Below are 26,479 nucleotides of genomic sequence, written 5' to 3'. Positions count from 1 at the left end.
GGGTTGATCTGGGTAGCTTGAGTGTGTCTTGAACAACTATTTCTATGTTTTCTTGTTCTGTCAGTTCTCTCGTAATGATTTGGTTAATGCTAGGATGGGTTATAGAATTGCCTGCGGACATATCAAAGGCCTTAGTATTAGCAATTAAGACAGATTCATTGACCGTTCCGTGTGGCATAATCAGCAGAAGGTATCAAATAACGGAATTTTCAAGATCTATCGGGCGATCATTTTCGTGACAATGTTTAGCGATCGCATTTTTGTAGTCATCCCTGCGTAATGAATGACGGTGCCAATCACGCCTCTCCATTGCAATTTTACCAGTCTGGCCTACATAAGTTTATTTACACGCCTTGCATTTGACGACGTAAACACCCCCAGTTGTTGCATGATCTAGCCTACCATATTCCTTTTTACTAACAACTGGAATTTCTAAATTCACACACCATCAAGACTGCTTTCTCGTACCAATGTTGTGGTCTCTGGAATAACTTGCTAGACTAATTGTGCTTACTATTGGTAGATGTGTAAACAAACTATCTTGCTGTAGATGGTACAGGAGACGGAAAATGTCCTTTGTTTTTCCTCAAACCATTGAATGGGAATGATATAAACAGGTGGACGGTTAACTGATATAGCACACAACAAGAAGAGTCTATTGGAAGGAAGCTTTATTGTCTAGCTCACTCTTGTGTTATTCGGAACAGCATGAATAGTTAGGTTGACCTGCTTCCTGCATGGCGCAGAAGTCACGCCCTAGAGTGATTACAAACTTTACAAAGGAAAAAAAAATCATAATAAGAGTTTGAACTGTCAGCCATCAACTTCGTGACACTTTTGTTGTATTCGACGAAGATATGATGACTGAACGCGCCTCAAGACACTGACACTGATTTCAGAACATCCCTTGATGCTCTTTGGTCGTCGTTGCATGTACAATCAAAGGAAAAGAAAGCTCTTAAAGGAAAAAAAATTGCGTTTCAGTGAAAACATTATGATAGTGATCATTCAGAACCGTAAGGGGAGCCACTACACAAAAATCCTCTTCAGAGCAAAACATTTGGTCACCTTGTGTTTTCATTCTGATTAAATCAGATGGGATCATGGGTCACTCCTGGTGACTGCTCCATTTAGGACGTAACCTGTGATGTCTTTGTTGGACATGTTAGATTTGCTTCAGATTGACAAGGACTGTGATAGTTGGCTGTAAATAAGAAAATAATGTTGTATTAATTATTCTATATAGTGACCGACAACGCATGGGTAAAACATACCACAGTCCAGGCCATATCAAGTGAATGGACAAAGTAAAAGAAAAAAAATACAGAAATCAGTTAGACCCCCACAAGTGTTTGTAGGTCTGTCTTGTAATGGAAGAAAGGTCATACGAAGAGGAGACGAAAAAGGAAGGAAGAGAATTCTACATCTTTGCTGTTCGAGAGAAGAGGGAGGTGGTATCATAACGGCCAATCCTCGAGTGGCCAGATCCCACACACTACCTGTAGGAAGCAGCAGCCAGACGCGTGCCATGCCAGAAAAGATTAATGTCAGAATATTCATTACAAACGTCATGATTGTTAATAAAAATTTGGTAACGAAGACCAGCTCTTCCGCTACCATTCCTGGAGGAGGGGGTAGACACACGTTGTTATAACAACACTAACAAAATACTTGCGTCAGTGCTTACTACAGCTCTCACCACAGCCACTATGACAGTCACTTACTACTCTCTCTCTCTCTCTCTCTCTCTCTCTCTCTCTCTCTCTCTCTCTCTCTCTCTCTCTCTCTCTCTGTACTATCTTTATGTCTTTCTACTTCTGTCACACTAATCCATGAGCCTCTGATCTCTGCCATTATCGACACAGCTTCGTTAGGTTCCTTTAGCCTGTCGTTGCTTTGAATTCCTTCCTTTTTTTTTGGCATTCCTTTGTGCCATGTATGATATTTGAATGAGATGTAGGCAGAAGGACAGGAACATACATGAGTAAGCTGAAGAGAGAGAGAGAGAGAGAGAGAGAGAGAGAGAGAGAGAGAGAGAGAGAGAGAGAGAGAGAGAGACTTACATATATACAAAGACCACGCTGCCCCAAGGTCCACTCCAAGTGGTCTGGCCTCAACGCTACTGAAAAAGATACTGCCTCATTTAGAACAGTATAATAAAAAGTGATCATGAAGTACAGGCTCTCTCTCTCTCTCTCTCTCTCTCTCTCTCTCTCTCTCTCTCTCTCTCTCTCTCTCTCTCTCTCTCTCTCTCTCTCTCCTAACCCTCCACTCTTTCCGGCCACACGTCAGACGAGATGCAGGTGTAAAAAAAAAAATACCTCACTGAACTGATATGCCTGAGGGAAATCTCTATAAGGAAAGTCAGATGGTAGAATGAACGTGAATACGTTGTGGATCCCATCGCAAGAAGCCACGCATCCCTACACTTTTTTTTTGTCATAAAGACAATAGGCAGGATCACCTCTGAACTCCAGCCTCACGACTTATCATGACTACATCATTCCTCATGTGAGAGAGGATGATAAGATGATTTCTTCTTGTCCCCCTAAACGGGTCAACCAATGTTGGTATGACACAGCACCATGGTCAAGGCGAGAATAGCTTGTTCAGGAGGTAACATAATGCATCACTACGTCATGATGATTGGTTAAAAGTTATTCGATGCCTCACACGCGATAATCATGCCTGATTTTGAGCAAATTGATAGTGTTGTTCTGAACAATATTTTCTGGCAGCTTATTCCATTTGTTGATGACTTCTTTGGTAAAGAAACATTTCGCGCTATCCAATCTACTTCGATGACCTCTTGATTTTAATCCTTTTTCTCTCCTTGGTTGAACTGGTACGACTGTGAAGAAATTTTCGAAAGGGACATTACTGAGCTCTATAAGTATCTTAGAATACTTCGTTAACTTGCCTTGGAGCCAACTCTTGCTTAAAAAAGAACATATGCAATTATCGTAGTTTGTTCTCGTATAGTTTGGTACATAAGAAAGGAACCAAGTTTAGTTGCCCTTCACTGCAGTTTCTCCGATTTGAGGAAATGTTCACTAAAGTGTGTGTGTGTGTGTGTGTGTGTGTGTGTGTGTGTGTGTGTGTGTGAAAGGGGGGGGGGGGGCGTAGGGGAAGGAAGGAAGGCAGGAAGAACAGATAACACTGCAAATTCGAGGTGTGGTCAAACTAGACTTAATCATAGTGGCAATACCACATCCTTGCCTTTGTATCGCATCTAAAGTTTCTCTGATAGATTCTAACATCCTGTTTGCTTTCCTGGCAGCTTTGTTACAATGGTGGTAGAAAATGTGAAGTTTTTTGGAGACAATGACCTCTACATTCCTGAGACAAGGGGTGTCTTCTATCTTATGGCCCATCAGTTCATAATCGAATTTCTTGCTTAGGCTTTTTACTTGCAACAGCTGACATTTATTTGACGTTTAATGGCATTTTTCATTTTATAGACCATTCAACTATTATATCTAAATCCCCTTGTAATCTTAGCGTACCTTCTTCATTTAATATGTCATTGCGGACCGCCGTGTGATCACACTGAGCTATTAAGCCCTGCATCAATGTCAGTGATGTAGGTGATGAAAAGTATAGGTCCCAAAACGGACCCCTGGGGATATCGACGACGATTCACCATCCATTACGATCCTTTGCTTCCTCTTACCTAACTAGGTTTCCATCTAGTTTCCTAAGACACCAACTTTCAGCACAAGTTTATCGAGGGGAGCCTTGTCGAATGCTTTTTGAAAGTCTAAGAACATGAGACGTATTAACATAAACTTGTCGTGAAAACTGAATGATTTATGATAGAATTCAAGGAGGTTTGTAAGGTATGATCTGCGTCTTCTATAACCACGCTTTGTACCACTGATTGAGACTGTGTTGTTGAGCTCATCCCTAATAATTGACGCCTGGAATTTACATGTAATTGATATGAAGCTCATAGGACGGTAACTGCCATGCATTTTACGGCTTCTCTTTTTGGGTATAGGGATTACGTCTGCCTGTCTCCACTCCTGTGGCACTATTCCATCCCGGAGAGATTCGTCGAAAATATAGGTTAACGATTTGACAGTTTCGTGTTTGACATTCTTCATTACTGGTGGAATATAGAAAAGATCGGTGTCTTGGCTTTTATTAGTCTTCAACGTGACTGTGTTAATACTTTTTTAACTATGATGGTCAGTTCTGGTATCATGTGTGTGCCTTTTAACACTGTCTCAAGATTCGTGTTGCTGCTTTCTAGTGAAAAAGCAGAACTAAAAAACTTTTTCAGGATTCTTGCTTTGCTTTCATCGTCCAAAATGGGATCCCTATCTTCGTTTACTAAAGATATTATCCCATCCCATATATGTTTCTTATTATTGACATACTTATCAAAATATTTAGGTTATTTAGTACTGTAATTTTCAATACTAATTTCATACTGTCTCTTGTTTTGCTGAATGTCTTTTTACCTCCCGTATTGTGGCAAGATCTGGGTCGTTGCTTGATTTCTTGAGCTTGAAGAGTTTATTGCTGTGCTTTAAAAGACTTGTGACATCTGTGGGATACCATTCAGGCCCATTGTTGATTATATGTCTTCTGTCGTGTGTAGGAACGAATGTGTCCTGTTGGTGCATATTCTGTTGCTAAAAAAATGTCCACTATTCCTCTGAGCATGAACCAACAAGGGTGAGACATTTCAATGTGGGGAGAGAGAGAGAGAGAGAGAGAGAGAGAGAGAGAGAGAGAGAGAGAGAGAGAGAGAGAGGAGTTACAAAGAGTTACATATATATACACACATACTATACAGACTCAAGGTCCAAGCGAGGTGGTCTGGCTTTAACAATACTTGGAAAAGAATGCTGTCACTTTAAAAGCAGTAGAAAAAAAAAGGATAGCAAAGCAAAGGCTCTCTCTTCCCACCCTCTACTCTCTCCAGCATCACTCCGGCAGTGAAACAAGTAGAAAAAATACCTTGCTGGATGAATAAGCCTGAAGGAAACGTTTTAGGAAAGTCATAAGTAGAATGTACACGAATATGTCTTGCATCCCACCACCAACAACATGCATCCCTTCAATGCTTGTTGTGAAGACAGTACTAAGGATAAACTTGATCTCCATCCTTTCGACTTACCATGCCTACATCATTCCTGATGTTGAAGAATGTTACAATATCTCCTATTTACTCTCTCAAAGCAGATGATATGGGCTAAGCAATGTCACCACAGCATTGCTAGGGAGAAATCAGTGGTTGAGAAGGTACCATGATACACCATGGTGTTATGATGACTGATTAAATGTATTGTTCAATGCCGTAGAGTGACAAGTAAAGATCAAGCCTAATTTTGAAGAAGTTATGGGTGTTGCTCCGACTATCATTTTCTGGGAGCTTATTCCATGCGTCAATAATGTCAATGTTAGAAATAGATTCGTGCAGTGCAGATTAACTCGGTGACTTTTAAGTTTCAGTCCATGCCCTCTCGTTGGTAATGCTGGCACTACTGTAAAGAAATGTTCAATATCAACGTTGTTGAATCCTTTAAATATTCTGAAACATTCTATTAATTTGCCCCTAAATACAAACCACAAGATAGACACACCTAAGCGTAAGTGAGAGTTACGGGTCACCACCATAAACCCACCAGGACACAAGCTCAGTCAGGAACACCAGCACGCCCGCTACCATCCCTGGAGGGTGAGAGTAGACACACACACGTAAGTTACTGCTGGAACAACTCCAGGGAATGAAGAATATTATCGTCCTATGAACTACTAGTTTCACTGAAGTTACTTTCACCGTCAATTGTTACTGCTACTGTTGTGAACATCAACCATGGTACTTATTTGATACCATCTTCCTTCCCATTACTTCTACGCTCTTCATCCTTTCTGCCATTGCAGACATCCAAGTTACATCCGTCATTAAAGAGATTTTTCGTTACCATAAGATTTCTTCGTGTACCAATGTCGTCACAGTTGATTTCTTTAATCCTATCAGCTTATATGCCTCATGGGTCTGGACACTGAATGTGAAAAGACAACTGATTGATAAGCTTAAATATAATATACTAACCTAACCTGACCCCTGTCAGCACTGCCAAATGTAAATGAGTCTTGACTAAAGAGTTCCCACCCAAGATGACCAAGCACAAACCATGAACTGTGGCACATTTAAGGTTACTATAAGCCTCTATGACCCCAAGGAATCTGACTGAACCATACATACCTCCCGAGAGCAACAGGAATGGACCAGACAAGGCCTCAATGTTGAGAGGTGAGATGCCCTCCCTCTGTGTAGAGGTTAGAGGACGAAGACACTGGCTGGTGTTGGTGATCTCATCCCTGACCCACTTGTCGAAGACACCGGACTCTTTAACTGTGCTGATGCTGTGAGAAGATGGAAAGATCCTTTCGTGTTAGAGGTGTTTCATAATGTCCCATAAAATACTTATAACAAAGATAGATATATTCCTGTGTCAGTCTATCTTTAATCATTAAATGTTTCCTCAGCTTTATAGATTAAATAAGGTACATACAACATCTTAAACGACTTATGAGGTTACTGTAAGGAAGGTTGGCTCAACGATACCTCACTTTACTGAAAATCTATCCTACTTTTAAGAGTTTTGGAGCAATTACTTTTAGGGACTTGTGAGAAAGATTCAATTCTCTTCATGATATAAACACAAATGTTGCTCGATTATGGAGTAATTACAAATAGGTATTTAGAAATCTTCAGTGAAGCTCAAAAATGGATCATGCAAATTAGAATCTCACACGTGGTTCGCTCTGGCGAGGTAGGTCGACTTGGTAGTGAAGGCCAAGGCTAACATGGCATTGCTGTAGACATTTTCCCGGCTGATATACAGGTGACAACTGCCAGTTGTGCTGTAAAATATTGTCTCAATACAAAAGAATATACATAAGAAATTTTTTGTTTAAGTACTGTTAACAGATAACATTCTTTTACCCAATGCCCCTTTACGGTGATAATTGCTGTTGAAAATGTTCTAGAGTAAATGTTTTTAGATACAGTATTTCTCTTAGAATGTATGGGATGAGCTGAGGCAACAAGCAGGACTAACAAAATAGGAGTTTGCTCTCTGATGGTTTACTAAGCAAAGTGTATTTCAAATCATACAGTGATTGTCTGTATTCCAACAAGAAATGGGCCTATAAATACAGCTTACAGCTTAAGTTGTATTTTTCATATCAGTGGTGAGGTTTCTCACAAAAACAATTTTTAAGGTATTACCCATAGGAACTTCAGCGAATGCCTTCTCATAGGAAGTGTCAGCCAACATCGTGCGTATTAGAGAGAAATAATACCTTTACGATATATACCTGAAATCCCAAGACATAGCCATTTTCATGTTCGTTCTGTCACAGATGGCAGCAAACTCCCCGCTGGCGATGCTCTCTCGCGCTGCCCAACAGCCTTTTGCCGCAACGTCGGAGTTCACGAAGACCTTCTGCCTCACCTCGTCCGTGGCCTCCTGGCCGAATATTGAGACAAATGAAACAGAAAACTTAGACAGATATTAGCACTCCTTGAATCTCCAATGTAACCTGGAAATATTACGTAAAGGCTTGTTACAGCATCAAGTGTAAAGAATAGATATCACTTTTTCCTTTGGTGTGTTATATGTGTAATTACCAGAGATAAGAATGTTCGGCAGAATACCTGTTTTAGCATTTTTGATATAAGATTGCCTCTTTCGTCTTAAAATGCCCACTTTACTTAATGTCATTGATTTCTATACATCATTCCGCTGGAATCGAAATTCTTTGAGCGTGTATTTTTTTTTCGAATTACATAAGTTAAAAGAATATCCCGCTCCTTCCCACGAGGCAGGGTACTTAATATCACAATGAGACATTTCCAATGGCACTTTTCTGTCAAGTGCTGAACATGTGTGTATGACGGGTATAGCACGTGTGAGTGTATCCCTGCACAGCAACCCCGTCTTCCGCTGCTCAGTCAGTACTGTTTGAGTCAGTCACTTCTCCTTCAAACACCGACTGGATACATTTCACTTACAATGTCAAAACTTCGTGCTGTATCAAGACTCAACAGTTTAGTTAAGATAGTCTGTTAGCAATCAATGTCTTGTTTACAGATGGGGTTGTATTTTTTCTGCAAAATGTGCGAAATATCAATGAACTACGAGAAGAAGCACTTTGCTTCTCAGCATTTAGAGGCTTATAAGCATAAAGGTGCAGTTGCTCGCAAAACTAGTCAACAAAACACAGGCCTTCTTACTTCGCATACTATGGCTTCCGGGCGACAATCTCAACTTTCATTGCACCTTTGCAAAGCATTTGTTCATCTTAAAGTCTCAGATAATTTGTTTTTGAGAAATACACCAAGCAGAATGTACCAAGTGAGCGTACGTAACGGTAAAGCTGTGAGAACACTCGTTATGTTGGTGTTAGCTGGAAGATATGGGATGAAATCACAAACAAAACGATTCGGTTCTCCATTCACGAAAGAATATATGCAGTGGGGAAAGTATGCTGCCAATGTGATTATTGGTACCATGGAGGATTTCTATGTTGGCTAGAATGAAAAATAGAAAAACTGCCAGTTGTGTCCTGTGTTTTGTAAGAGAAGGAAACATGTTAAGATGGGATAATTTGACAAGTTGGGAGCAATATTGTTGTGCTGCGGGACAGCCTGAAAATGCGACCCTCTTTTTTTTTGGCTCATGTTTTGTCGATGAAAAACGGAAATGTTTCACTTGAGAAAGTTAACGAAAATGAACTGTTTTTGTACCGCATTGATTGGTTATTTACTAATGATCTTACTAATATTGTTGTGATATGCCTGATATTTGTATTCATATTGTTTAAAGTAAGATGATTGATACCTTTCTCGGTTCTATGTTGCCAATTTTTTGCCTGTTTGGCAGTTTGCCTTGTGTGTTTACGTGTGTTTTTTTTTCTCTTAAGAATTTTAGTGCATAAAGATCCAGGCCCTAGTCATCAGAAATTACTGCACTCAGATCTCTTTCCATATTATGACTTATGTTGACAGATTTTATTCTGTGGCTTGTATTCTCGTTTTTACCACCAATATGTAAGACTTTGCATTTATCGATAGTAAGATTCATTAGGCCAGTCCATCAGTTTATTTATATCCGTTAGAAGCTGCAGAGGTTCAGTTTATGGTATAGACTTATTTCCCAACTTCGTATCATCTGTGAATTTCGATATCTTACAAAGAAGTTCATCATCAAGATGATTAATATGTCGAAGAAAGAGAACCGGTTCCAAGACTGACCCTTGTGGTACTCCACCCGTTACGCTGAACCCTCACTCATTACTCGATGTTTACGGCAGTCAACCAATGTACAACCCCATCTGTCACTTGTGAATTAACGTCTATTAGTAACGTTTGATGTGGAAGCTATGATGAACACTTTTAGGAACTCTAGATAGATAGATGATAGATCAAGCCACTTCGTCAGACATAAGCGATTTCGTTGAAATCATTGCTGAGAATTGTTTATTAGTCAGCTTCCGCTCCGCTCAAAATGGCTTTTGGATGACTGTTGCTTGAGCGCGATCGGAGCGAAAGCGAACCGCGAGCGGTAGTATAGATATCCTTATTGAAGGACATGTAATGATGTTTAACCGGGACGAGAGCGAACCGTGAGCGGACCGGGAGCGGAGCTAATGTTGGGTATTAGGCCTAATCACAGTCTTATTGCAAATGATGGTTTCTATAATTCTATTATTTAGCGACGTTAAGTTATTCAAAGGATGATATTTGGCAGCGATTTGATATATTTTGGAATATCTTTGTTACATTGACAAGCTTCCATTCCTCTGCAACTTTCCCCGTACCAAGTGACGCATCAAGATCAGATAAGCGGTTTATTTACTTTCATTTGATTCTGCGATTATTGATATCTTCGACTCAAGGCGCCATATCCTCCACATTGGCACAGATATTCCCCTCCAATGCTTTGAAAGTTTTACTGAAGCATGTCCAAGCCTCGTCATATATTGTTTTCATCAACGGTATCATCCATGATATACCTGCAAGGAGTAGTGCGAAGATAATTGAAATGTTCAAGTCTGAAATCTAGTATCTTTTTGCGGCCTTCATGTTGAGTAGCATCAAAGTCAACTTTGAGAGTTAAAAGTAATTCATCAGTGATTACTTTCAGCAAAAGTTTCTCTAACATTATCTGTAAGATCCTCATTTGTAGCTTGGACTAAAACTCGTATGCTCTCGTCGTGAGTAGGTTTCTCAGCAAATTGGATCAGGAGACTTTCAAGGTAAAGTAGGAAAACCCCACGCCCTTAGCTGCGGGAAAAGGATTCTCTGCATCTAAATGAGGTATGTTAGAATCTTCTACTGTGATCAGATCTTGTTCACTATAGATTCTGGTAACGGGTAACCCTTTGATTCTGTTTCTCATTTCCTTGATTTCCTCTCTCATTTAATGACACTCTCCTTATTTCTTAATCTCTTCCTCTGGTTGTAGAGACCTCTTTTTTTTTTGTGTGTGTGTGTGAATGCTTACAATTTCCTTAGTTTTACAATGCCAAATAAGTCATCTTTTTAGATTATAAATTTTCATCTCATATTGTAAAATCTTTATTTTCCTCTTCTACTCTTCTTCGATCATGATCGTGGTAATTCACCGTACCTGACTCCATTTCTGATTTTGAATTCCCTTGGCTCTGGGTTTGTACTAGATTAGTTCCTAGTTTTAAGTTTCAGCCAAAAGAAATTTGTTATCTTTAGCAAACATTTCAAAACAATCCCATTTACTTATCTACGCTTCTAGATGTCTAATCCAAAGTGTATGGATAAAAAAAGAAGAAAGAAATCGAACCAGGTATGTTTTGACGGCCGTCAGGTAGGTGTGTCAGTTAATATTTACTTATTAGAAATAGGTATTTGTTTTTTCATTCATCATTACACCTGTCACCATCCTCCTCTGTCACTCGTCTCCACTCTTCCCTCTTTTACCTAGTTGCCACGTCACCCCATCACACGCCCGCTTCCCCCACTCCAGGTCACTTATGAAAGCTTCGAAGTAGCGAGTCGATACTCCTTGGATTCACGTCTCGCTGACTGACCTAGCTGGAAGTGGAGGTGGCTGTACATTACTGAATGATTACATGGCGTCAGAGATACATCTAGAGACCATATACCGTGGGTTACAGTAGGTTTTGTGATGATAAGAAAGTCCATAAAATGTTCACACTTTACCTTGAAGTACTGATATATCATAGACCCCGCCTCAAGGCGCCAGGGCAGGTCTGACTGGGCCACCAGGTCCTCCATAGAGTCTATGGGGATGGGGATTCGAGGAAGAGTGAGCATGGCCGTGAGGATACCACTGTAGGAAGACATGAACACTAAGGACGCCAGGAGCCAAGTGACCACTAGGAGGCGGCCTCCGTTCATCCTGGGTAGCCACTCAGAGCCTGTGGCAGGGATGGAGGGAAGGGTCGTATGGGTATGGGGACGTCCGTGTAGGATGACATGAATGCTATGGACACCAGGATCACAATCATGTGTACCACCCTGTCCACTATAACCCCTCATCAGCCATTCCGATCTACCGAGAAACTTGTTCTGCCGTAAATCGTATGTTACTCAGCTCCTTAAAGTTAGTCGTATCATGTGTTCATAGATTTTGCATCTAACCATGTAACATTAACTGTGAAAGTCACGAGGCCTTTTTAACATTCGTCTTCCAAATTTACTGAAACTCTTCTCATCACATAAAGTTACTTCCCATTGTTGTATCATAATGCACACTTGTTCATAGCTTGAGAGTTTAATGTATCACCTCGTACTGAACTCTGACTATCATCCCTGGTCTACGAATATCTAGTTCATACTTACTCTCTTGTGAGAGGTTTTGAATTGCCCACATGGTAGCCTTGGAGTGGACGTTCTTTGTGGTGAAGTTGTAGATCTCGCCCTCCATCCGTTCAAGGAAGGTCATGGCCAAAATCACGCTCATTAGACTCATCAGCGTCAGCAGCCAAACCTCCAAGACACAAGTGTTTATCATGTAGTTTTGAGGCCAACATTCATAGTGTTTATCATTGTTGTCCTTTTGGGGCGTTTGTGATGAACCCGCCATAATGGTAAGAACAGATAATCAATTCTTATCAGTTTTTAGTAAGTGCATCGTCACTTCCCAATCGAGTAGTGCTAATTACATGAGGCATTTATATCGTCGCCAGTAAATCATGGTATATGTCTTATACTGTAGACCTCCCGACCCAGCCAACTTACCTCCATAGCGAAGGGTTTTAGAAATCCACTGACGTCGTTCTGTAGGGTCGGTCTGATCATGAGGATGGCGAAGTCGTCGGTGACGATGGGATCAGAGAAGTCGCAAATTGTCTCCCTCTGGTGCGACATCGAGGAAGGACCGAGAACTATTTCCACCTCCTGTGTAGCAGGAATGTGGAATGACGGAAGTAATTCCTTGGACATGTGATTATTGTTACACTTACTTACCGCTATGTTTGATGCAACAGCTTTCTGAAATTCATGTATTGATAACATAATGCACGTTTTCATGGTACCTGCGAAGAAAAAAGACTTAGAAAACATAGAGGAGGATCTACAAACTTATCGTAGAGCTGAGTAGGTGCAAATGATATCAGTCATGGATTTCAAACAAAATATTCATCTAGTTTATTCTGCTTTCAACTACTCTAATTCGTAAATCATTTCATATGTTAACATCCCTTTTGAGGTAAGAGGACTTCGCCCCAATCGAGGTAAAACGTTTGCCCACGAGATTAAATCCATTACTACAGATGACTATCAGACGAATATATTGAAGCCTTTAATGATTTTGAATACTTGTATTAGACGAGCTCTGAAACTTGTGTTATCTAGGCTAAGTAAAGGTAATTCGTTTCATCTGCTCTTATAGGAATTTGTTTCTCAGGCCATGAATCAAACGGGTAGCTCTTTTCTATACTCTCTCCGTTCTGTCAATAGTCTTTTTCCAAGTGTGGTGACCAAACCTAAACACAATATTCAAGATGGGAACACATCAGTGAGTTGGAAAGAGCAAGGATAATTTCCCGAGACATAAATTCGATTGTCGTGTTTATGAATCCAAGAATTTTGTTCATCTTCTGTACTGTTTCTGTGCCTGCACACTTGGCTTTAGGTCACTAGAGATGATTGCACCCAAGTCCTCTTTCTCGTTTACCTTTTGAAGCTTAACACAATTCATAATGTAGCTTGCCTTACTATTTTACTCCTGATTTGTAAACCTCTGCACTTATCAGTATCTATATTCACTTGCCACCTCTTACCCCATTTCATCAGTTTTTCTTTGTCATTTTGAAGATGCAGACGTTCAGTTTCTCTCGTAGATATATTTCCCGACATAGGTTCATCCGCAAATTTAGATATCTTACAATGCAGCCCATTTTTATGATCATTGATACGTCTATTAAGGAAAGAGAACCGGTCCCAAGACTGATCCCTGTGACACACCACTTACTACGTCTATCTGTTCCGAGACTTGACCATCAATCGCTAGCTTTTGTTTACGGCCAGTCAGCCAATTTCATAACCTTTGAAGTCAGCCCCATCTATATCATGCGACTTAACTTTTCGTAGTAATCTTTGATGTGGGATTTTATCGATCGCCTCGTGAAAATCTACATGAATAGAATTAGTGGCTTTACTTTTATCATACATGTTGATTCTTTCACAAAGGAAATAAAACAGATTTATCAGACATGAGCGATTTCGTTGAAAACTTGCTAAGAATCGTTTTTCAAGTGGTGATCCTCTCAATGGTTTACAATCTTATCCTGAATTATAATTTCTTTCAATCTATTAACTATAGACGTTATGTTAATTGGACTATAATTTCTGGGCAGTGAGGATTTGACTTATTTGAATATCGGTGTCACATTGGCATATTTCCATTCCTCAGGACGTTTCCCAGAACAAGTAACTTATTGAAAAGAGTAACCAGTGCTTTAACTATCATTTTTTCATCTATTGTCCTCAGATAAAACTCATCAGAGCCTATTATCATATTTACTCTCATTCCATTTAACAATAACAGTATGACCTCACCTTTTATTTCAAAAAGTTGCGAAAATAGTTTTCCCGTCTTTGTAATGGAAGTGGATTCGGGACATGAGTTATACCTTGAGCTGTATATAATGGTGCAGAAAAAAAAATAGAATCTTTTAAAATCTTTGCCACGGATTCATTGTCTCGAATGAAATCACTATTTTCTGTAGTTAATGCCTTATCAATGACTGGGTAATTACTCCCTTATTTACGGGCATTGATAAATTCTTATGTGCAGATAACTTAGTTGCCTAGATTCAAACTAGAAATGTAAAGCCAGATTGCTCGAGAATTCTAGAATTAATCCAAAACAGAAGGACGTTCTTTAATGTTTCTCATGATTATCTAAAGTTCGAAAATAATACTTTTTATTGTTTGTGTCTCGTCTGACTGTGGCCATGCAAAATGCATGGTACGTTCAGGAATCCATCTTTCCCTACACAGATATTTTCATTTGATGTCGGAACTTATCTGTGAGAACTTAATATACCTGTTCTTCCAATTTACACATCTTTTTTTCATTCTTTGCTGACTGATACGGTATATATATATATATATATATATATATATATATATATATATATATATATATATATATATATATATATATATACATATATATATTTTTTTTTTTTTTTTCAAACTATTCGCCATTTCCCGCGTTAGCGAGGTAGCGTTAAGAACAGAGGACTGGGCCATTGAGGGAATATCCTCACCTGGCCCCCTTCTCTGTTCCTTCTTTTGGAATATTAAAAAAAATTGAGAGGGGAGGATTTCCAGCCCCCCCGCTCCCTCCCCTTTTAGTCGCCTTCTACGACACGCAGGGAATACGTGGGAAGTATTCTTTCTCCCCTATCCCCAGGGATAATATATATATATATATATATATATATATATATATATATATATATATATATATATATATATATATATATATATATATATATATATATGTGTGTGTGTGTGTGTGTGTGTGTGTGTGTGTGTGTGTGTGTGTGTTTGTGTGTGAAGTGAGAGAGTCAGGAAAAGTGGCTTGGTGACGAGACAAGAAGTTGATAAAAGCTGGAGTGGATGGTACTGCATTTATTTAGAGAAGGGCTGATTGTGTTGTTGACTGGTTGGTCAGGATTTTCAGTGTATGAGTGGATCATGTTGAAGTCCCTGAATATTGACGGAATGCATGTATGACGCCATTGTATAAAGGTAAGGGGCATAAAGTTGTGTGTTCAAACAGCTGGATACGTTTATTGGGTTTACTCGGTAAGTTGTATGGGAGGTATTGATTGAGGAGGTGAAGGCATGTACAGAGCATCATATTGGGGAGGAACAGTCTGCTTCCAGAAGTGGTAGAGGATGTGTGGATCAAGGTATTTACTTTACAGAAATACTCAGAGTTACAGATGCATTTGTATGTGGCATTTACGGATTTTGAGAAAGCATATGATAGAGTTGATAGAGATGTCTTGTGGAAAGTATCAAGAATACAGAGTGTGAGAGAAAAGCTTCTTGAAGTAATGAGAAGCTTTTAGCAGAGGTGTACGGCATGTGTGCGAGTAGAAGAGAAGAGAATTAATTGTTTCAAGTGAAGGTCGATCTATGGCAGGGATGTGTGATGTCCCCATGGTTGTTCAGTTTGTTTATGGATGAAGTGGTGAGGTAGGTTAATGTGTGCATTTTGGGAGAGAGGGTCGAGTGTGCAGTCTGTAGGGGGTGAGAGGGCCTGGGAAATGAGTCAGTTGTTGTTTGCTTCTGATACAGCACTGGTGGTTCATTCGAGTGTAAAACTGCAGAAGGTTGTTACTAAGTTCTGAAGAGTGCATGAGAGGAGGAAGCTTGAAATAAATGTAGATAAAAGCAAGGGTGTTACGTTTAGCAGGATTGAGGGACAGGTAAGCTGGGGTGTGGATTTGAATAAAGAAAACCTGGAGGAAGTAAGTGTTTTAGATACCTATGATTGGACATGGTAGTGAATGGAGCCATGGACGTGGAAGTAAGTCATTGGGTGATGAGGGGGCGAGAGGTCTAGGAAAGCTGAACAGTGTGTGGAAAGACATTGGTATGTTTGAAGGTATAGTAGTACCAACAATATCATATCAATTCGAGGCATGGGCTATGCTATGCTAAGAACCATTTGAGGACAAAATGTGGTGTGAGGTGGTTTGATCGAGTAAGTAATGAAAGGGTAAGAGAGATGTGTGGTAATAAAAAGAGTGTGGTTGAGAGAGAGCTGAAGAAGGTGTGAAATGGTTTGGACATATGGAGAGAATGATTGAGGAAAGGTTGACAAAGATGTGTATAAGTGAAGGGAACAAGGAGAAAGAGGAGACCAACTTTGAGATGGAAAGATGGAGTGAAAAAGATTTTGAACGCTCGAAGCCTGATAATGCTGGAGGGGTGTAGATTGGCACGGGATGGAGTGAATCAGAATGATGTGGTTTACATGGGTCAACGTAGTATCAGTAGACTGAACCAGAGCATGTAAAGCGTCCGTGGTAAGCCATGGAACGGTCTGTGTGGATTGGTTGTGGGTAGGGAGCTGTGGTTTTGGTGAGCTAACGCGATCAAGAATGGAGAAGAGATTATATATATATATATATATATATATATATATATATATATATATATATATATATATATATATATATATATATATAATATATATATATATATATATATATATATATATATATATATATATATTTTTTTTTTTTTTTTTTTTTTCATACTATTCGCCATTTCCCGCGATAGCGAGGTAGCGTTAAGAACAGAGGACTGGGCCTTTGAGGGAATATCCTCACCTGGCCCTCTTCTCTGTTCCTTCTTTTGGAAAATCAAAAAAAAAAAAAAAAAAACGAGAGGGGAGGATTTCCAGCCCCCCGCTCCCTTCCCTTTTAGTCGCCTTCTACGACACGCAGGGAATACGTGGGAAGTATTCTTTCTCCCCTATCCCCAGGGAAAAAAAATATATATATATATATATATATATATATATATATATATATATATATATATATATATATATATATATATATATATATATATATTTTTTTTTTTTTTATACTTTGTCGCTGTCTCCCACGTTTGCGAGGTAGCGCAAGGAAACAGACGAAAGAAATGGCCCAACCCCCCCCATACACATGTACATACACACGTCCACACACGGAAATATACATACCTACACAGCTTTCCATGGTTTACCCCGGACGCTTCACATGCCTTGATTCAATCCACTGACAGCACGTCTACCCCTGTATACCACATCGCTCCAATTCACTCTATTCCTTGCCCTCCTTTCACCCTCCTGCATGTTCAGGCCCCGATCACACAAAATCCTTTTCACTCCATCTTTCCACCTTCAATTTGGTCTCCCTCTTCTCCTCGTTCCCTCCACCTCCGACACATATATCCTCTTGGTCAATCTTTCCTCACTCATTCTCTCCATGTGCCCAAACCATTTCAAAACACCCTCTTCTGCTCTCTCAACCACGCTCTTTTTATTTCCACACATCTCTCTTACCCTTACGTTACTTACTCGATCAAACCACCTCACACCACACATTGTCCTCAAACATCTCATTTCCAGCACATCCATCCTCCTGCGCACAACTCTATCCATAGCCCACGCCTCGCAACCATACAACATTGTTGGAACTACTATTCCTTCAAACATACCCATTTTTGCTTTCCGGGATAATGTTCTCGACTTCCACACATTTTTCAAGGCTCCCAAAATTTTCGCCCCCTCCCCCACCCTATGATTCACTTCCGCTTCCATGGTTCCATCCGCTGACAGATCCACTCCCAGATATCTAAAACACTTCACTTCCTCCAGTTTTTCACCATTCAAACTCACCTCCCAATTGACTTGACCCTCAACCCTACTGTACCTAATAACCTTGCTCTTATTCACATTTACTCTTAACTTTCTTCTTCCACACACTTTACCAAACTCAGTCACCAGCTTCTGCAGTTTCTCACATGAATCCGCCACCAGCGCTGTATCATCAGCGAACAACAACTGACTCACTTCCCAAGCTCTCTCATCCCCAACAGACTTCATACTTGCCCCTCTTTCCAAGACTCTTGCATTTACCTCCCTAACAACCCCATCCATAAACAAATTAAACAACCATGGAGACATCACACACCCCTGCCGCAATCCTACATTCACTGAGAACCAATCACTTTCCTCTCTTCCTACACGTACACATGCCTTACATCCTCGATAAAAACTTTTCACTGCTTCTAACAACTTGCCTCCCACACCATATATTCTTAATACCTTCCACAGAGCATCTCTATCAACTCTATCATATGCCTTCTCCAGATCCATAAATGCTACATACAAATCCATTTGCTTTTCTAAGTATTTCTCACATACATTCTTCAAAGCAAACACCTGATCCACACATCCTCTACCACTTCTGAAACCACACTGCTCTTCCCCAGTCTGATGCTCTGTACATGCCTTCACCCTCTCAATCAATACCCTCCCATATAATTTACCAGGAATACTCAACAAACTTATACCTCTGTAATTTGAGCACTCACTCTTATCCCCTTTGCCTTTGTACAATGGCACTATGCACGCATTCCGCCAATCCTCAGGCACCTCACCATGAGTCATACATACATTAAATAACCTTACCAACCAGTCAACAATACAGTCACCCCCTTTTTTAATAAATTCCACTGCAATACCATCCAAACCTGCTGCCTTGCCGGTTTTCATCTTCCGCAAAGCTTTTACTACCTCTTCTCTGTTTACCAAATCATTTTCCCTAACCCTCTCACTTTGCACACCACCTCGACCCAAACACCCTATATCTGCCACTCTGTCATCAGACACATTCAACAAACCTTCAAAATACTCATTCCATCTCCTTCTCACATCACCACTACTTGTTATCACCTCCCCATTTACGCCCTTCACTGAAGTTCCCATTTGCTCCCTTGTCTTACGCACCCTATTTACCTCCTTCCAGAACATCTTTTTATTCTCCCTAAAATTTACTGATAGTCTCTCACCCCAACTCTCATTTGCCCTTTTTTTCACCTCTTGCACCTTTCTCTTGACCTCCTGTCTCTTTCTTTTATACTTCTCCCACTCAATTGCATTTTTTCCCTGCAAAAATCGTCCAAATGCCTCTCTCTTCTCTTTCACTAATACTCTTACTTCTTCATCCAACCACTCACTACCCTTTCTAAACAGCCCACCTCCCACTCTTCTCATGCCACAAGCATCTTTTGCGCAATCCATCACTGATTCCCTAAATACATCCCATTCCTCCCCCACTCCCCTTACTTCCATTGTTCTCACCTTTTTCCATTCTGTACACAGTCTCTCCTGATACTTCTTCACACAGGTCTCCTTCCTAAGCTCACTTACTCTCACCACCTTCTTCACCCCAACATTCACTCTTCTTTTCTGAAAACCCATACTAATCTTCACCTTAGCCTCCACAAGATAATGATCAGACATCCCTCCAGTTGCACCTCTCAGCACATTGACATCCAAAAGTTTCTCTTTCGCACGCCTGTCAATTAACACGTAATCCAATAACGCTCTCTGGCCATCTCTCCTACTTACATAAGTATACTTATGTATATCTCGCTTTTTAAACCAGGTATTCCCAATCATCAGTCCTTTTTCAGCACATAAATCTACAAGCTCTTCACCATTTCCATTTACAACACTGAACACCCCATGCATACCAATTATTCCCTCAACTGCCACATTACTCACCTTTGCATTCAAATCACCCATCACTATAACCCGGTCTCGTGCATCAAAACCGCTAACACACTCATTTAGCTGCTCCCAAAACACTTGCCTCTCATGATCTTTCTTCTCATGCCCAGGTGCATATGCACCAATAATCACCCACCTCTCTCCATCAACTTTCAATTTTACCCATATTAATCGAGAATTTACTTTCTTACATTCTATCACATACTCCCACAACTCCTGTTTCAGGAGTATTGCTACTCCTTCCCTTGCTCTTGTCCTCTCACTAACCCCTGACTTCACTCCCCAGACATTTCCAAACCACTCTTCCCCTTTACCCTTGAGCTTCGTTTCACTCAGAGCCAAAACATCCAGGTTCCTTTCCTCAAACATACTACCTATCTCTCCTTTTTTCACATCTTGGTTACATCCACACACATTTAGGCACCCCACTCTGAGCCTTCGAGGAGGATGAGCACTCCCCGCGTGACTCCTTCTTCTGTTTCCCATTTTAGAAAGTTAATACAAGGAGGGGAGGATTTCCGGCCCCCCGCTCCCGTCCCCTCTAGTCGCTTTCTACGACACGCGAGGAATACGTGGGAAGTATTCTTTCACCCCTATCCCCAGGGATAATATACATATATATATACACACACACACACACACACACACACACACACACGCACACACACACACACACACACACACACACACATACATATATATACATATGAAAAATGTAAGAAACAATTTAGAAAACAAACTTTTAGCTTGAAATGAATGAAAAAATGAAAAATGAATATATATATATATATATATATATATATATATATATATATATATATTTTTTTTTTTTTTTTTTTTTTTTTTTTTTTATACTTTGTCGCTGTCTCCCGCGTTTGCGAGGTAGCGCAAGGAAACAGACGAAAGAAATGGCCCAACCCCCCCCCCCCCCCATACACATGTACATACACACGTCCACACACGCAAATATACATACCTACACAGCCTTCCATGGTCCACCCCAGACGCTTCACATGCCCCGATTCAATCCACTGACAGCACGTCAAACCCTGTACACCACACCGCTCCAACTCACTCCACTCCCCGCCCTCCTTTCACCCTCCTGCATGTTCAGGCCCCGATCACACAAAATCCCCCTCACTCCATATATATATATATATATATATATATATATATATATATATATATATATATATATATATATATATATATATATATATATATTTATACCTCAGCCTAAGCTAGGTACCCTATTTATAGACCGGCCCTTAGGTGTCCATGAACAGATGGGTCGACTGTGGAACGATTGCCGCGACCAGGATTCGAACCTATGTAGGCTCGACCATACACGGTCAGTGAATACGTCACGGTTAGCGACGCGAAGCGCTACGCAACGAAGGTGAAGCTTCATTTATCCTTCAGGACCTACTTCAAGTGGCCCGCCTCAACAGTCAGGATATACACGTTGGGATGTATGTGTTAGGATTCATTCCAAACCCACCTCTTTCTGAAGCATCCCCATCATGCCAGTCCAGGAACCGTTGGGTAGAGAGACGCCCCACGCATGGTCTGGCGGCTGGACCAACGCGTACCTGCGGGGAACGAAGTAAAACCATTTTTGGAACAGTTCTTACGTTTGTGCAGCCACATTCTGTCCGACTTTCCTTTATCAAACCATTTCTCTTCTTCCTTTTGGTACATCCTTTTTTCTCTTCTTACTCTGCGATCGTCTTCTTCATTTTTCTCATCCTTCTTGTTCCCTTCCTCTCTCTGCATTCCCACATGGGAACTAATACTTCAATCAGCTAATCCTTGAAACCATAATCTCAGGGTTCATCACACTGTGTTTCAGAACCAATAAAACTGTTTGTTAAGCACTACCGAATAAACATTTGGCACAGTGCGCCTCGAATGCATATATGGAGACCACCGAACTTATTCCCAGATGCTACAAAAAGGTATGGTGTATACAGAACTGGAAAAAGAATAAGAATAGATATGTTACTTATGACATAAAGGTTTCATGTTGAGTTTCATATTTTGGTATAATCTGTCATAACTGTTGTGGTTATTCATGCTTTGTTACGTACTCGAAGTTCACCTTGTCAGCTAAGATGTCGAGAAGGTTAGCCATAGGTCCCAGCACCTTGACGGTCCCGTCTTCCTGGACGTCGGTCTTAATCCATGGCATCCACTGCAAAAGAGTACGTATGAATACTTATGGCTAGAACCTACCATTTACCAGACCTAAACCATATCTTCATATCTCTCCAGTTATCACAATTCTACAGGCAAAAAGTCTTGACAGTTTGCAATTATAATAAGCTCGTAAAAAGAAAACTGTAACCAGATAAACATAAAAATGAAAATAACACACCCGTCCTAAGTACATTATAAATGATTACATTCAATTCATGAAACTAAGGCATACGAGAAGGACAGGTAATAAAAGACCCATCGGCTCATGTCTAGGTTATCAATCTATATCTCCTTTTCATCCCTGTCTTTATTTTAAGTGGATGACGCAACGATGCAATAGTAAGAATGCTCTCACCCCATCCTACATTCTCTACAGCAACAATAGCCATCAGAAAAAAAAAGAATGGAAAAAAAACATACGTTTATGAAATAAGGTCTCTTGCACTTTGATCGAATATAGAGATTTTGAGGTGTGCGCGGGATAGAGTGAAGTGAAGAGATGCGATATACGTGGTGGTGGTCGGGGAAGGAGGTTGTGGATGAGGGATAAGGTGCTGTCGATGACTGGAACAGGGGTATGAAATAGTCGGGGGATCTACGGAAATGGGTGTGGGGCGTGGTTATGGACAGAGGAGCTGTGGTTTCGGTACACTACACATGACTGCTAGAGAATGGATGTGAGCGGATGAAGCGTTTCCTTCGTCTGTCCTGGTGCTACTACTATGCTGATGCAGGAAACGGGGAACACATATGAAAGAAATGGAACGAAAGGAAGAGTTTTATTGCAATATCTCATCACACTATCTCACCTTCTGTTACACTTCAGTTTTTCTTTAGCATACCATAAAATTATCGAACGTAATTCCACAAATCTACAACATTTCACTGTGACTTTAAGGCGAGATAAAGTGGCCAGAAGAAAATGATCCAGAACTTGAGAAACAAGAGAAAAGTGACGCTGGAGAAAGATACATGGAAAATTAGATGTAAAGCAGCACCAGCAGGAGGAATGAAATGTGGAGGAAAGGGAGGTACTGCAGGAGCTAGGGAGAGAAGAGAAGAAAGAGAGAGCAAACGAAGAAGAGAATAAGAAGTTGACATCGCCTCAGAGGAGAGGAAAACGAAGACAGTAAGAACAGAATGTGGAGGAAGAGGAGAAAAAGAAAACGAGAAGGGAAAAGGGAGAGAAAAAGGATGAATGGGGAAAGGGGTAGGTGGAAGAGAAATAAGAGGACAAAGGACAAAGTAAGGTGCCTATAACTCGATTGATTATATATATATATATATATATATATATATATATATATATATATATATATATATATGCCTATAACTCGATTGATTATATATATATATATATGTATATATATATATATATATATATATATATATATATATATATATATATATATATATATATATATATATATGGATCATTTGATATTCGAATAGGACAAATGACTGAGAGCAACACAAAATACCTGCTCAACAGCCACCCTCAGGAAAGGCTTGAGTGAAGACATTTTCTCGTTGTTACTCATTCCTCTTTCTTATCTCTTTCGACTATCTTGTCTTCCTTTCCGTACGTTCACCGACTCGTTCTTCAATCTCTGTTGTGTCAGACAATGACTCTGGTCACTGATCATCGTTATATCACTGCTTACATAATTCGTGTGTCGTCTTCTGGTATGTTACAGTCCACGTGGATGTAAAAGATAATTGTGTTCCAGCAACTGGTGTCGTGTTTCCAGCCTTAATATACGGTTGCCTGTAAGATAATGTACACACATACAATATATATATATATATATATATATATATATATATATATATATATATATATATATATATATATATATATATATATATATATATATATATATATTTAATGATAGGGGAGAAGGCGCGGGGACTGGAAATCCTCCCCTCTAGTTTTACTTTTCCAAAAGAAGGAGCAGAGTAGGAGGCCAAGTGAGAAGTATTCCCTCTAAGGCAGTGGAATTTATTACAAAAGGGGGTGACTGTATTATTGACTGGTTGGTAAGGTTATTTAATGTATGTATGACTCATGGTGAGGTGCCTGAGGATTGGCGGAATGCGTGCATAGTGCCATTGTACAAAGGCAAAGGGGATAAGAGTGAGTGCTCAAATTACAGAGGTATAAGTTTGTTGAGTATTCCTGGTAAATTATATGGGAGGGTATTGATTGAGAGGGTGAAGGCATGTACAGAGCATCAGATTGGGGAAGAGCAGTGTGGTTTCAGAAGTGGTAGAGGATGTGTGGATCAGGTGTTTGCTTTGAAGAATGTATGTGAGAAATACTTAGAAAAGCAAATGGATTTGTATGTAGCATTTATGGATCTGGAGAAGGCATATGATAGAGTTGATAGAGATGCTCTGTGGAAGGTATTAAAAATATATGGTGTGGGAGGAAAGTTGTTAGAAGCAGTGAAAAGTTTTTATCGAGGATGTAAGGCATGTGTACGTGTAGGAAGAGAGGAAAGTGATTGGTTCTCAGTGAATGTAGGTTTGCGGCAGGGGTGTGTGATGTCTCCATGGTTGTTTAATTTGTTTATGGATGGGGTTGTTAGGGAGGTAAATGCAAGAGTTTTGGAAAGAGGGGCAAGTATGAAGTCTGTTGGGGATGAGAGAGCTTGGGAAGTGAGTCAGTTGTTGTTCGCTGATGATACAGCGCTGGTGGCTGATTCATGTGAGAAACTGCAGAAGCTGGTGACTGAGTTTGGTAAAGTGTGTGGAAGAAGAAAGTTAAGAGTAAATGTGAATAAGAGCAAGGTTATTAGGTACAGTAGGGTTGAGGGTCAAGTCAATTGGGAGGTGAGTTTGAATGGAGAAAAACTGGAGGAAGTGAAGTGTTTTAGATATCTGGGAGTGGATCTGGCAGCGGATGGAACCATGGAAGCGGAAGTGGATCATAGGGTGGGGGAGGGGGCGAAAGTTCTGGGGGCCTTGAAGAATGTGTGGAAGTCGAGAACATTATCTCGGAAAGCAAAAATGGGTATGTTTGAAGGAATAGTGGTTCCAACAATGTTGTATGGTTGCGAGGCGTGGGCTGTGGATAGAGTTGTGCGCAGGAGGATGGATGTGCTGGAAATGAGATGTTTGAGGACAATGTGTGGTGTGAGGTGGTTTGATCGAGTGAGTAACGTAAGGGTAAGAGAGATGTGTGGAAATAAAAAGAGCGTGGTTGAGAGAGCAGAAGAGGGTGTTTTGAAGTGGTTTGGGCACATGGAGAGAATGAGTGAGGAAAGATTGACCAAGAGGATATATGTGTCGGAGGTGGAGGGAACGAGGAGAAGAGGGAGACCAAATTGGAGGTGGAAAGATGGAGTGAAAAAGATTTTGTGTGATCGGGGCCTGAACATGCAGGAGGGTGAAAGGAGGGCAAGGAATAGAGTGAATTGGAGCGATGTGGTATACTGGGGTTGACGTGCTGTCAGTGGATTGAATCAAGGCATGTGGAGCGTCTGGGGTAAACCATGTAGGTATGTATATTTGCGTGTGTGGACGTATGTATATACATATGTATGGGGGGGGGGGTTGGGCCATTTCTTTCGTCTGTTTCCTTGCGCTACCTCGCAAACGCGGGAGACAGCGACAAAGTATAATAAAAAAAATATAACATATATATATATATATATATATATATATATATATATATATATATATATATATTAACGTTTCCCGCGTTAGCGAGGCAACTCCGCATTCGCTCACATCCATTTTCTAGCTGTCATGTTTAATACACCAAAAAACAGCTTATCCACAACTAAGCCCCATAAACTTTTCTGTGGTTTACCTTGGACGATTCTCATGAACTGGTTCACTCCATCGAAAGCATGTCGCCCCCTGTATACCACATTGTTCCAATTTGCTCTGCACCCAACACACCTCTCACCCTTTTTTTCTTTTCATCCTTCGATCTCTAATTTGATTTATTCCTTCCCCTTGACCACACTATTTCTGACACATATGTCCTCTTTCTCAACCTCACCTCGTACTCACTCTCCCTATATCTCCAAACATTTCAGGATACCCTCTTCAATTCTCTCGACCACACTCTTCTCAGGACCACACATCTCTCTTACACTTTTTTGATTACTCGATCAAACCACCTCACACCACATATCGTCCTCAAACATCTAATTTCCAACATATCCACCCTCCTCCGCACATACTTACATAGAGACCATGCCTCGCATCCGTACGACATTGTTGGGACTGATGTACCTTCAAACATACACATTTTTGCCCTTCCTCCACACGACTAAAAGACATCTCTTTCCGCATATTCCTTAATGCTCGCACTATCTTCGCCTCATCACTCACCCTGTAACTCCCTTCTGATTCCATGGTCCATTTCTTTCCATGTCCACTCCCAGATATCTAAAACACTTCATTTCCTCCAAATTTTCTCCATTTAA

The 26,479-nt window shown here is 40.4% G+C and overlaps 1 protein-coding gene across 1 annotated transcript; it reads right to left on the bottom strand.

The window, feature by feature from the left end:
- Positions 1–440: 440 nt before the first annotated feature.
- On the bottom strand, positions 441–23,799 carry LOC139755787 (probable glutamate receptor). Its single transcript, XM_071674409.1, has 11 exons — positions 23,519–23,799; positions 21,929–22,032; positions 21,340–21,430; positions 12,266–12,424; positions 11,867–12,014; positions 11,225–11,442; positions 7,339–7,490; positions 6,772–6,882; positions 6,221–6,381; positions 5,595–5,682; positions 441–1,204 (listed from the first exon to the last, which is right to left on the bottom strand). Exons 1-10 carry the CDS (start codon positions 23,576–23,578, stop codon positions 5,612–5,614), a joined length of 1,275 nt encoding a protein of 424 aa, XP_071530510.1. The 5' UTR covers positions 23,579–23,799; the 3' UTR covers positions 441–1,204; positions 5,595–5,611.
- Positions 23,800–26,479: the final 2,680 nt, after the last annotated feature.

The sequence above is a fragment of the Panulirus ornatus genome, chromosome 20, assembly GCF_036320965.1.
Source record: "Panulirus ornatus isolate Po-2019 chromosome 20, ASM3632096v1, whole genome shotgun sequence".
Taxonomy (NCBI): Eukaryota; Metazoa; Arthropoda; class Malacostraca; order Decapoda; family Palinuridae; genus Panulirus; species Panulirus ornatus.
This window is presented reverse-complemented; position numbering and strand designations above follow the sequence as displayed.